The sequence below is a fragment of the Uloborus diversus genome, chromosome 6 (assembly GCF_026930045.1).
Source record: "Uloborus diversus isolate 005 chromosome 6, Udiv.v.3.1, whole genome shotgun sequence".
NCBI classification, from domain to species: domain Eukaryota; kingdom Metazoa; phylum Arthropoda; class Arachnida; order Araneae; family Uloboridae; genus Uloborus; species Uloborus diversus.
In genome coordinates, this window is record NC_072736.1 from 30,921,940 (window position 1) to 30,936,162 (window position 14,223).

The following is a 14,223-nucleotide window of genomic DNA, read 5'->3' on the forward strand; positions in this document are numbered from 1 at the left end:
TTTCATGCCTAGTTTGTATAAACTTTATTTTCACATCTGCATGAAGAGCAGTTTTCATTTTTTTTTGCAATATTTTCACAAAGTATTAAGTGTGTATTTAAAAAAAAAAGAAAATGCTTATTGTTGTTTTTCTTAGCCAAAGTGAACCAAGAATTCTGTAAATCCAGTTTTTCATTATTTTTTTTCTTAAATCTTTTTTATCTTCATTATACTTAATGTTTTCTGTAGTTTATGAGTTTAATCACATTTTTGGCACCTGGCACATGTTGTGCATGTTATAATTTGTAGCTCTTTTGTAGGGAGCATTTCAGTTGCATCGGCTCATAGTAAGTTGATTATGAAGCAAAATTACATAGATGGCTGTATGTGATTTGAAAAGAGAGACGTTGTTTTGCTATGCTTGAGGATTGATATCTGCCATTGAAAAATTAACGATGGTGTAATGTACACCAGCTTTTCAGACATTGAAGGGTTAAATATTGAAAGTTAATTCTAATAATCATATTTAATGTATTTTGGTTTTTAAATAGAACTGAAATGTAATTTGTTTCTGATTCTTATTATATTATTTTGACTGTTACTACCCTTGTGTTATAGGGAGAAAAGAAGGATTTCTTGTTTTTCTTAACTCAAAAGTACAATGCTGCAATTCTAGAATGCATTCAAGAAGGAGAAAATATGGAAATAGTAACTCGAGCTCATGGAAATGTTGCAGTAAGCTATTTCTTTTTTGTTGTAATTTTAATGAATTTTTTTGCTTTGATACTGAGAAGTTATCAAGAAGTTTATTTCAATTATATGCGCCCCATGTTTTGGTTAAAACATGGGAGCAAAACAAAACACAAAAGCAGATGAAAACTATTCTGAAAATATGACCAGGGCTGAAAGTTTTCAGTCTTTTGGCAGATTTCCAAATTTAAAAAAAAAAAAAAAAGTGAGACAGAACAAGATTAAGTGATTAAAAAGTCAAGATGAACAAAATATTTGTTTGCTGTTTGTTATACTGCATATTCTTGATTTCATAGGCTTTCCATTACATGTTCCCACACACCATGTTGTCGCATAGTATTTTGAATAAACAATCATTTAGTGGCTGAGATTTTTTTTTAAAGTTAATAATTTTGGCGACCTCATTAACAGCAGTCACAAATTTAGGGAGTAAGATTTTTTTGTTGCTAGTGCCTATGTATGAAATCTACCAGTAGTTTCTAGAACAGCTTGCTATTATTTTGATAAACTGTACTATTCTATCATGCCACTCGTGACCTTACTCCATCACTACAGGTATCAATGCAGATGTGATATGGAATTATATTGTCTGAAGAAAAAAAAGAGAGAGAGAGAACAAATATTTTCTGTCCAGTATCAGATCTTGCATTATCTGCAAAACAGAAGATTCTTGATTATTAGATTTCCGTACTGATACCGATTGATAACAGTAAATTTTGCCAATTCATGTACATCAGTAAATTTGTATTGAAAATTAAATGATTATAGATAAGGAATGTATTTCTTTAAAGTAGCTACCGGATCAGAAATTCTGATTTCTTCTTATTATTTATTATTAATGTTTTTAATATTGAAAAGTCATTTTTAAAAAGATTTCTTTTTGATTTAATTGACTAATTTGAACGTTAGGATAAGAAACTGCGAATTTCATGGAGCCCTTGATTGATTTCTGTGAAACCGTAGGGTTCCTTGGAATATAATTTTAAGAAACGCACTTTTAAACAAATCCTTTTCATGTTAGTTTTTAAATAAGTATGTATTTGTTTGCATGAAATAAAAATTTTGTGTCTGTTGCAAATTTGAAAGGGGAGAGGCAGATTGTTTACTCACAAACGCATAAATAATGCATTTCCTGACATATTTTGAGACATTTTATTATTTTTTTCATTTGAAGATTGCAAAATGTTTTCTCTCCTCAGGATGCTATTGCCCGTCCATCAGAAACTGGTAGCATAGGTATTATTGATCCTCTGTGCAAAATGATTGGACTTCGTCTGTATGATGGACTCTTCAAAATAATTCCTTTGGACAAAGATATAAAGGAACTAAAGGCTTTTAATGTAAGGTAGGTTAAGTTTTAAGTTTTTAACCCTCATGGGGCATTTTAATAGTTTAATGTAAGTGGAATTGGACCCTTTTGTAATAGTAATAGATAGTAGTCAAAATAGTGGTCAAAATTAAACATTTAGATTGTCATTAAAAAATATATTTTTAAAAAATGTAGGCTAGAATGTAGAATGCTAATGGCATTTTTTATGCTATTAATTATTAATCTATCTTTTCAAGGCACCCCCCCCCCCTTGACTTATCTTCCTTATTCTCTGTAAACTGCAAGTTATTGCTACAATTTGTATTAATATTTTATATTAATAAAATTCATATGTATTGAAATCACAGACACAAACACACACTCATTTTAATGATGCGATAAAGGTTTGAAAGTATAAAATCCATACTTAAATCTAGGTTAAACTTTTGTAATAAACTAAGTTAGTTATTTATAAATAAGAAGTAAAACTTAACATTTAAATAAGTCTTCAAAGATATGTTCTAAAGAATAGGCTGGAGTGTTTTTGTTGGTTGTCCCCTCTCCTCTCACAATTTTTTATCAATAAATTTTTCAAAGTACAGTTGAACCTCATTAAAAAGGGATTTAAAGGAGCCTTTAAAATCAGTTTGTCTTACCTGTAGTTTATCTTATCCAGAAAACAATAAGAGCCTTAAATTTAGTTTGTCTTAGCAGAAATTCATTTTAAGAGTGTTCATATTAATGAGGGTTTGACTATCATTCTTCTCTAATTTATACCTTTTAAGTAAAACTTACTGCAACTATTATATTTTATACTAATAAGAGAAAAATACATCTATTTATACATTATCAATTCTTTGCCGACAGAGAAAATATTTAAGTTTATGAAACAAAAAAAAAAAAAAAAAAAACAACCATTAATATTCAATCTGTTATATTATTTCCAGCCAGTTAAATTTCTCATTAGTTCAAATTAGTATCACTTTAGTTGCAATTATCTACTTTCATTTATTTATTTATTTATTTAGGTCTGGGTAGAAGTTGTATCTGAAGCATTTTTTACATTTGATTTTAATCTTCTTTAAGTATGAAATAGCTATAAATCCTTTTGAAGTGTTTAAACGCTATATGTTTCTGTCCTAGGATGGAAGAGTTACATGTTCATGACATTCAGTTTTTATATGGCTGTGCCAACCCAACTGTTGTGCTTGTTCATCAGGATGCCCAAGCCCGTCATGTAAGCACTTATGAAATTTCAATGAGAGACAAGGAGTTTTCAAAAGGTCCTTGGCAGCAAAACAATGTGGAAGTTGAAGCAACTACTTTGATTGCTGGTATGATCAATAGTTTTTGTGGCATGAACTATTATAACTTTGTAATAACGTCTGCTAGATAGCAATAGCAAATTTAACATTCAAGATGAAGTACTGAGAAAAGTTTATTTTACTGTTTCCCTACCTCACAGTAAAACACTCATTTTTATCTCATCAAAGTATAAAAATAATAATTAAGTACCTTTGATCTATTTCATACTTTTCTTTAGCACATTCTATTAAGACTCACACACTATCTGTAAGTATTTACGCTATCTGTAAGTTCCACTCCATTCAAAACTAAAGTTTTATAAAGCGCAATTTTAGACAACCTTCGATGATGTTAAGAGGAGGGAGTTTCGAAACATTCCCCCGAAATTATTACGAAATTGAATTTCTAAAACGCAATTTTAGATTTCCACTTTCAATGAAAAAGAAAATGAATAGGTTGGGGGGGGGGGGGGGTCTTGACTAAATATCTATATCTTAGTTGTTTTAGATAAAAATGCAATGGTAGCCCCTCCCCCCTCCTCCTCTCCAAACATGTGTAATCAGATACGTAATAAAAGGTAAGTTAAAAAAATCAACCACACCCTCCTTGAAACATTTCTAGATCCGCCCTTGTATCCGCTTATTTGTTTCCGCCAGTGTTTTGCATGAAACCTTTTAAATCTTTGTGTTTAACTAAATTGGTTCTGGTATCAAAAAGATTTTGCTTTATATTTTCTAGTTCCTGAACCATTTTGTGGAGCTATTGTCATTGGCCAAGAGTCCATCACATATTATCATGGAGATAAACATATAGCAATTGCACCACCTCTGATTAAAGTGAGATTTTACTGTTCTTTTTTTCTTCTTAATATTGAACCTTTTTCTAATCTTAACATTCATCTCTGTAAAATTTTCATTTAGAATGTTTTTGTTTACTTCTTGCTTATTATTGTTATTTTTTTCGTATGCATGTGTTTTCTTTTTTGGAATCATAATATTATTTGCATTCTTTTTTATAGCAAAGTGTCATTAATTGTTATTGCAAAGTAGACCAAAATGGTTCTCGTTATCTTCTTGGAAATATGTCTGGCAAGTTATTTATGCTTCTACTGGAAAGAGAGGAAAAAATGGATGGCCGCATGATTGTCAGAGATTTGAAACTGGAGTTTTTAGGGGAAGTAAGTTATATCTATCTATCAAGTTGTATGTTCCCTTGTAATGTGTCAATAAATAAATATATAACAAGTCAAAGAAAAAAAAGATATGAATTTTGTCAAGTATAACAAATTATTAGCCTCATTAATCAAAAGGGCTATGTTAGTCTAATGAAATAAGTCATTTCAGTCATAATGGTAAGTAGTAGAAAGTAAAGGAAAAGTACCATGAACATATTAGAAATTTCAAGAATAATTGTTAATACTGAAAAATAAAATTTTGTGGTAATATAATAAAGTAAAAATCGTAAATTACAAAAAGAAGAAAACATCAAAAAAGAGATGTTATCAAAATCATATCTCTAATCAAACACATTTTATAAGCATTAATTATCGTTTCTTTGAAACTCTAATTGTTTTCTTTTAGATAACTATACCAGAATGCATAACTTACTTGGACAATGGTGTAGTTTATATTGGATCAAGATTAGGAGACTCTCAGCTGATAAAACTTAATGTTCATGCAAATGAAAATGGTTCTTTTGCTGAAGTGATGGAAACATTTACCAATTTAGGACCAATTGTGGATATGTGTGTTGTTGATTTAGAAAGGCAAGGTCAAGGACAAGTAAGGAGAATAAATACTTTTAAGAACATTTATTGTTTTTTCTTTTTGCCAGCAATGTTAATAAAATATCTTAAATAATATACACCTTATTTATAAAAATTTTAATTTTTTAAAAATATGTTCTAACAATTTTAAAGATAAATCCAGTGTTATTTATGCATTTTTTAAATTCAATTCATAAGTCTTTTTTAATATGGTCATTTCATTTGCTATTCAACCCCTAAAAATCAGCAAAATGTATTTCTGGCATATCAAGCAAAAGATGGACAACTTTTGCTAAAAAATTGAATATTTATATGATAAAACTGATTAGTTTTTTGAGTATGGTTTCAGATAGTATTTCAATTAATAACTCATAACCTGTTGTACAAATCTGGTTTTGGATAGGAGAGGGGATCTTAACCATCCAGAGATCCGAAACCTGCTCCATTGCGTTAATGTGCGCCGCCAAACACCTGCTGTGCAGAAATGCTTTTATTATTAAAATCTCGTTTTTCAAAGTTTTTTTTTTTTTTTTTTGTGAGACATGGATGCATTTTTTGGGAAGTTGAGAGTTTCATTAACTTACCATTTAGTAAATAATTAAATGAAACAGATTATTGCCTGGATTGCAGATATTTGGTGAGATTTTAATGCTAATTTTTCAATTTTTAAAAATAGCCCATATTGCTAAAATATTGGGATTGTTCTTGTAAACAAATGAAACTTTCTCTATCGGTACCCTCTCAACCAGTTATGTCCATATTTGCAAATTATTTATTCAATCTTAAGTTGAAATGTATATATGTGTTTTCTGCCTGTATCTCAACGTTTTAAAATTGATAAACGACCGGAAAAGAGCTTATAAAGAGTTTATTTGGGCAATCTTTTTACATCTTAACAGGAATTGAAACTTACCTTTCAAAGAATTTCTCAATGGTCTACAAAGATTTAATGTACAGTATAACTTTGATTTGTTTCAAAATTAGAGAACCTAGATAATTTAACACCTCTCATTGTAATTTGTTAGTTAAGTGAAAATTACTGATGTTTTGAAAGATTCTGGTATCTTAGTTTAATCATTTGTCAAAAATAGTCAAAACTGTCAATGTGTAGATGTTGATTGTTTGAGAAATATATCTTTCATTTTATGCTTTCTAATCAATAGTGTAGGTAGTATTTCAGACTTTTTGGACAATTGAATACTTAAAAATAAAGAGCATTTGAAAATAAAAGAAATAGTTTCAAAATTTCTAATGAAATTTGTTATATGTAATATTAATTATAAACTGTTAAAGTTTAACCAATGATTGATTTTTATGAAACAGTAATTGCCCACAACAAAGTTACAGTGGGGTCAAAAGTGCCTTGAGTTGCTTCGAGAAAAGGATGGCGCGGCTGTGCTTTTGTTTGACGCAAGTGACTTTGCTTGCTTTCGCTCGGAGACACTGTACCCAGACATTTTTTTAAGTGGTTTTTTGCTAATTCATTTTTTAATTTTTGTTTCAGCTTGTAACTTGCTCAGGTGCTTATAAGGAGGGCTCACTGCGCATTATTCGAAATGGAATTGGCATTCATGAACATGCAAGTATTGATCTTCCAGGTGTTAAAGGAATGTGGCCTTTGAAAGTAGATTCTCAAGATTTTGATGATACTCTTATTTTGTCTTTTGTGGGACAAACAAGGTAATTTTCAATAGTGTTGAAATAACATTTTTGTTTTTGGTAATTTTTCTGTTTTTCCCCCCTTCTTAAAATAAATAAATAAATAATTTGATTTCCAATCAGCTTTATAAATATTTTGCAAAAGTATCTGTAGAAGATTTTCCTTGTCATTAAATGTTATATATCTAGTTGTAAATTTCTGTAGGTAGTAGCATACTTTTAAAAGTTGTGGAAATAATTCATGCTCTCTTTTTAAAAAACTGAACATAAAAGTGAATACCCTTCATTTTCCAAAAAGAAGTTTAAAGATAAATAAAAATTTATCAATCTTTAGTTAGTTAAGAACATCAAAATTGAATTGTAGTATTAATGTTTTTTCCTACTCTTACAACTGAAATACAACAGAAAATAAAAATGGTTAGGCGCTGGGCTTCTACTCCTGGGGACCCAGTTCTGACCTGGGAGGCCAGTCGTGGATTTTTGAGATGCAGAAAATCTTCAACGCCCATGTCGTATGATTATGCGGGATGTAAAAGATCCCTTGGGTATTCGATTGGCTTAGAATATCCCTCGGCTAAATTAAATTCCTAGTGCAATTTCGCATCAAATGAGAGCCCAGGTGCTTCCATCTGGTGGGAACTGGGCATCAAAAACACTACTGTGTCATGCATCAGCGCCTTAATGGTGACACACAAAAGACTGATGCATTGTTGGGGAGCGCACTAGGTCTGGTTATGGCCCAGACACCTTATACAGCCCCATTCGAAAGGGAAAAAAAACAATTGAAATATTTTTTGTTGTTCAAAAACAAAGTCGTATATCTTTAAAAAGCTGTTCAACATCAACATTTATTAGAGCACATCTAAATTGAAAAGATTCACTTCTGTTGTCGATTTCAAAATTTTCTTTTTCTCTAATTATAAATCCAAAATTTGCTTCAAAATACAAACTTTTTTTTTACAAACCACAATTTTTTTTAATGGAAAATATTTGAAAATATTGTTCAAAATCCATTGAAAAATAATAATAAGAAAGTTTTTAAGAATGCCAATAATAAAATAAAAATAGACCCCCTTCAAAATAGAAAAAAAAAAAAAAAAAAAAAGGAAGAAGAATAAGGACCTCTAAATGAAAGTATGTCCAAAATTACAAAAAAAAAAAAAAAAAAAAGCCTTTAAACCTATGTTTCTAAGTTTTAAAATTTGAGATTATCTATCATTCTGAAAATATTATCCATATCAAAATAAAAAAAAGCTATTTAACAAATTTTTAAGATCAGTTGCTGTTGGAAGATAAAGCGCAGTATCTGCAATTTTTTCATGTTATCGCATTTTTGTCATCTATTGTTATTTAGCTTTATTGTACAAACTTGATTATTTGGTTTCCACTGAAAATATAGCACGAAAGAAATGCCAAATTCCAACATTTCCCTATTGTTAGCATGGAGTCCAAAACACTTCTGCAAATTTTTCACACAATCTCATTTCTGCAGATACTGCGCTTTACCTCCCACGCCAGAGTAGATAACTTTCTAACGTAACATAGCTTTCCATATATATACTCATGACCAGAGTTGAAATGTGCTAGTATGGTACAGATATAGAATGATTCTGGTTTAACAGAATCATATAAAAATATGCTGTGCTAACAAAGTTACCTCACTAAGACTAATAAAAAAATGAAATTATATTTAAATTGATGGATTGCAATTTAATTTTTGTTTTGAGTTTAGTGGATAAATGTTCTTATTGTTATCAATAACAAACTGTAGGATTTAAAAATATTTATTACACTTTTGAGTTTCTTATATCTGGTACACAGAGCTGGTTTAAGTTCTTTCTGCTATTAATACAAAAACTGTAAGATTTTAAGATATTGATCACATTTCTTTTGAGTTTTTTATATCTGGTACACAAAGGTATCAAAGTTCTTTCTACTACTAATAACAAACTGTAGGATTTAAAAATATTTATTGCACCTGTTTTGAGTTTCTTATATTTGGTAAACAAAGCTGTAAAAGTTCTTTCTACTATTAATAACAAACTGTAAGATTAAAAAAATATTTATTACACTTCTTTTGAGTTTCTTATATCCGGTACACAAAGCTGTTTTCTGCTATTGATAAATTATTCAGCTTTCAGATCTAATACCTCAGTCAAAGAGGCAATATGACCCCGTAAAATATTGAACTATTCTTTTAGTCTGTCAATCTTCTGAAGAAATAGAGGAATTTTAAAACTTGCACTTTTGTTTAGTATTTTAGAACTTTCAATGTGCTTTCATGAGATGTTTTCTTGATTAGCAATGCTTTTTTTATTTTACAGAAAACATTAAAAAATGCTTCATCATTTTTGCATGATTTTTAAATAGAAAAAAAAATCAATTTATTTCTCTGATTGTTATAATAAGGTAAATTTTTTCTTGTAAGTTACATGTATTTTATCTTATGAGGTACTTTTTCTTATAAGGGTTTTTCTTATGAGACATTTAGCTACGAAACAATTGTAGTTTCTACCAACTATGAGCTGTCTTGAACTACCAACTGCTTTGTATTAAGAGTCTTTTCATCCATTCGCTCACTAATTTTGCATTGCAAAAGGGGTTCCTTGTAACCTCAAAACACGTGAATGCAGTAATCCGCAATTTTACGTTGTTATTTCTTATTTTTACTAATTTAGATTTTTAAAAGTTGGAAGCTCTGCATTTACTAAAAGGTTATGCACTAACAACTACTCAATTTTTCAGTTTTATAGATAATCTTATTAAGTAAGCTGTGAACTGTGTCAAAAAACTTTTTGCCAACAGATGAATGTGTCTCATAGAAAAACAGGTTTTAAAAAGAAAAACATTAAAAAATAATGGCTTTTTTTTAATTGCTAGCTGTAAGATGTAATGACACGTTTGAAATAGACCAAAATTTTTCTCACTTTTGACAAGAAATTTTATTTAAAGGGTTTTAGCTCTTAGCGGTGAAGAAGTGGAAGAAACAAGTGTTGAAGGCTTTGATATTAGTCAACAGACATTTTTATGTGCAAATGTACGATTTGATCAAATAATACAGGTACAATCCTTTCCCTTTTCTTTGTTATTGTTTCTTTTAAATGTATACTGTAGATGCTGTTTAATGCAACTGTAAATGAAGTTAGAACTGCAAAGAACTGCCGTTAAGCAATTTAGCAATAATGGGAAATGACAATACATATTGCTCAGGTAGAACGAAAGGGGCACTTCTAGAATTATAATCTAGTTGGAGAAGTGCCCCTTTATTCTACCTGTACAATATATATATATATAGGGTAATTGCACCAGTCACAGACATGCTTAAAGCATTGCTCACAGGTTAACTCAATTTTCTGAGCCTTTTAATGTATTTAGCCTTTTTAAACTATTTTTCTCTCATGCAACTACATCTCATGTAACGTTTGACTGCTTCTGTATCCCCTGACTTATTTAATTCTACTTTTATTTGCTCAATTTCTGAAAAAGGTTCGACCCCCAGTAAGAGACACCAAAAAATCTTATGATACCCAGGAGCAAACAGGATGAGGAAAGGATGAGTAATAGACAAAAATCCCTTTTTCTCCTTTAAAATGTACAAAAGTTCCTTACTTTTAGAACTAAAGCCTTATTAAATTCAAATAAATATGAAACACCAGCTGACCTCATGGTTGCTGTTCATAACCGTCCACCACTGCTTTGTAAAGACCAACTGGATCATAAAATTAATTCTGATAACACTAGATTGTTGCTGTGGCCCATAAATGTATTCATGGGCCACAGCAACATCAGTTTGACCCTCCTAAAAGGCTTATTATTTAAATCGAAACTTATAACTGTTTGTTACTGTACCCTTGTCTGTTACTGGTGACCTTACCCTAGATACACTGTTAGACAAAATTAAGAGATAGAAGACCTTTTCTCAAATATCTCGAGAAATACTGGATAAAAATTAATGAAATTTGGTATGGGTATAACTTATAGGATGACAATAATGTGTGCAAAGCAAAACCTAAAGTGCCATTCATTGGCAAGAGTTGTTGGCAATAGTCCAATGTGGACTGAATTTCGTGATGGAAGATGGCGATGAATGTGAGACTTGTATGGTGTGTGGCCGCTCTAGTATGGCGTATGGTAAACCCCGGACAGATAGACAGCATGTGCATTGTGCAATGAGTATTTATTCTGTATATAAGAGACTTAAGGAGTGCTTGTGGAAGACCCTCCCACTCTCACACCAGAGCAGTTTTTAATCTTGGAATGGTTCTGGATAGGGATGCACCGGATATCCGGTAACTATCCGGTATCCGGCCTATCCGGCTGATTTTTTAACTATCCGGAACTATGAGGTATCCGATCCGACAAGCCACTCCGGATCCGGATATCCGACAGGTTTTTGCAGGATATCCGGACAGTTATCCGGTAAAAATGTGAGAGATATCCGGGGTTTATGTGGGGTTATCCGGTACGAAATGAGGGTTCAATTTTGAATTTACTTTTGCAAAAATTCCAGTTAAAGCTTTCACTGTTTCATAAACTTTTCGATGATGCTTTCTCTTTTAATTGCTGCTTCAAAAACGACCATTCCTCTTCAAACCTAGCTTCTGACATTCCCCCGCGCCCCCCCCCCCTCTCCTTCGCGAATCTGCTGATGGTATGTTGCCAATAATTTCTCCCTCCCTCTCTCACTCTCTCTGTTTTAACACACTGAAGTGAAAAGTCAACCTTGAAATGGTTCATATCAAAGCGCTTGAAGTTGGTGGAGCGGCCGTGTTGAAAATTAAAATACAGTCAAGTTCCAACTTGCGGGAGGAATGCATTCTACTACTCCTCTCACGTAAGTTGAAATTTAGTGTAGTAGAAAAATGTATGAATTCGGATTTTTAGAAACACACTAAAAAATTTTAGGCATTTGTAAACACCTCTCACACTATTTTGAACCATTTCTTAACTATGTATTACCGTTTCTTGCATAAAAAAAGCTGTATTATTCAACATAAAACTGTTACGATGTACAAAATTAATGGTCAATGGGAGAGAGACATGTAAATAAAACAATAATATAGTTACAGTGTATTAATAATTTAATAAAGCACGCTTTGGTGCCATTATATCTCATGAACATTAAAACGAAGAATGAAAGAAACTAATGAAAAATGCGGAATAGTTGCACTGAGACAAAGCAATGTTTAGAGTAGTTCGGTGTGGAAACTTCCGTTTTCAGTGATACTAAAAGGTCGAAGTACCATCAAGAAACCAATATGTAGTGACCAATGACGTAGTCGATGCTTGCACCCAGCGCGAGCAGTTGTACAAACGAACTATTTTCGAAATTATATTTGCTTGTATATTTCTACACATGCTAAAATCCTTTCATTGCATTCATTTATATCCAAAATTTTGTGTTGCGCTTGTATTTTTCCCATTTTTAGTTATCCGTAAAAGTTTTCTCCCCCTTTTTAGCCTACTTTCCCGGTAAAAGTCAGAAAAAGAAGAAAAAAGCATGAAAGAAGGCTTAATGCATCTTAAAAATATCGCAAAAAAAAAAAAAAAATCAAAAATAAGTAAAATAATTAAATACATATTGAAAAATTAAAAATTGGAAAGTAGGGTATTGAGATGGGGAAAAATGTCTGTCGGTCTGTCTGTCTGTCCCCCCCTAATAACTTTTGAATGAATAGTCCGATTTGAACAAATTTTTTTTTGTTTGAAAGATCTCGGCGAGTACACCTCATTCCCATATTTACTTTTTGATTTGAACTATTTTTTGTTCAATTTAGAACAATTCAAAAAACTTAACATTAGCGCCTACGGGGAAATTTAAGGCAATTCCGAACTGTGAGGCGAATTTGCTTCAAGCGAATTTTGTAGGAAAAAACTTTTGATGAAAAACTTGTATATAAATTATTTTTTTTGATTTGAACAATTTTCCATTCAATTTTGAACAGTTCAAATCCCTTAACATTAGCGCCTATGGGGAAACTGAAAGTCAATGTAGATTCCGTACTTGAAGGCGGATTTACTTCAAACAAATTTTGTTGGAAACATCTCTTGACGCCAAACTCCAGACTCCGACAATTTAGGGGCACCTGACTCCGACTCGACTCCTGTGCCCGATAATTAATCGGACTCCGACTCCCCGACTTCGAATCTGACTTCGTAGCTTTGGCAAAAATTTATACACGGAGGACAGATGACTGACTCCGATTTTTGGATGTTCGACTCCGACTCCTTTATCCCAAAATGAGATTGACTCCGACTCCACAGCTATGGTTTTAACTGTGAAATAATTATTGATGATATGACTTGTTTCTTATTTTCACGCTAAAGTTTTAATTTAGGCATTCAGTTTTCGGCGAATAAACTCGAAGTCATTCATGTTTCTACATAAAGATATACGCAGACGATTTTTTTTTTTTTGACAATGAAAATTTTTCTTTAAGTTGACATTTTATTGTTTTTATTTATTTTGGTAATTGCATTAATTCATTTAAAAATTATTTTTGGCAACAGGGGAAAAAGAAACAATTTTTTTTAATATGATGTATTTATTTCAATAAGCTTATTAATTTTAGTTATTTTTTCGTTTCGAAAACTGTTAAAGAATTTTTTTAATGGAAAAAAGTAGAGACGTACCGAGTAGCACTTTGGCCGAGTAGCCGAGTACCGAGTACTCTGCTTTTCGCTACTCGGCCGAGTACCGAGTTACCGAGTACTCGGCCTTTCACGACTCGGCCGAGTTACCAAGTACCAATTACGTTTTAACAAGAACCACCGACACACATGTGATGAATTTTGAACTTATTGGAATAGTAGTATAGACCTCCTTGTCCATATAATAGTTTTTAAAACTAAATTCCTGGTGAAATTTAATTACGCATTACATAAACAATTTTGTTTGTCAAAAATTTTACCAAAAAATTATTTTTAAAATTAAAAATAAATAAATAAAAGGTATGATTAATCAAGTTGGAATTAAAACAAATTACAGTAAAATCCCTCTAATGCGGACACTAACAGGACAATTTTTTTTGTTCGCAATAGAGAGGTGTCCGAAAGGACAGGGGGTTAATAATGTTATTTGCATTGGAACTGGGGAATTAAAAATTGTCCGCATAAGAGGGGTATCCGTTAGGAGGGGTTTCACTGTATACCAATCAATTATAGTTCTAGTCCGCCAAACATAAATATTTTTTTAAAGCAGATAAAACAAATGTGCAAGAACACTGCAGACACATGTTTCCGCCCCCCCCCCCCCCTTACAAGGAATGTCTTTTTCAGTGCATAACATGTGAGCTAGAGAAGGTAAAGACATTCAACAAAAAAATCCAACTTTTGTCGGATGCCTTTAAATCCACGAGCTCCCATTTTGTGTATAGAAAAAGGAATTCCTTGTAACTTCCAAAACACGTATCTGCAGTGTTCCTACACTGTGCTTTTAACATTGTTTTATTTCCTT

General features: G+C 31.5%; 1 protein-coding gene across 1 annotated transcript in view; it reads left to right on the top strand.

Moving 5' to 3' along the window:
• LOC129225072 (DNA damage-binding protein 1-like) overlaps positions 1–14,223 on the top strand; it is a 64,943-nt gene that overhangs the window by 12,864 nt on the left and 37,856 nt on the right. Inside the window, exons 3-10 of the mRNA XM_054859621.1 lie at positions 598–714; positions 1,929–2,074; positions 3,182–3,372; positions 4,082–4,179; positions 4,362–4,520; positions 4,924–5,124; positions 6,613–6,788; positions 9,720–9,828. Coding sequence (XP_054715596.1) covers positions 598–714; positions 1,929–2,074; positions 3,182–3,372; positions 4,082–4,179; positions 4,362–4,520; positions 4,924–5,124; positions 6,613–6,788; positions 9,720–9,828 — 1,197 coding nt within the window. The remainder of the gene's footprint in view (positions 1–597; positions 715–1,928; positions 2,075–3,181; positions 3,373–4,081; positions 4,180–4,361; positions 4,521–4,923; positions 5,125–6,612; positions 6,789–9,719; positions 9,829–14,223) is intronic.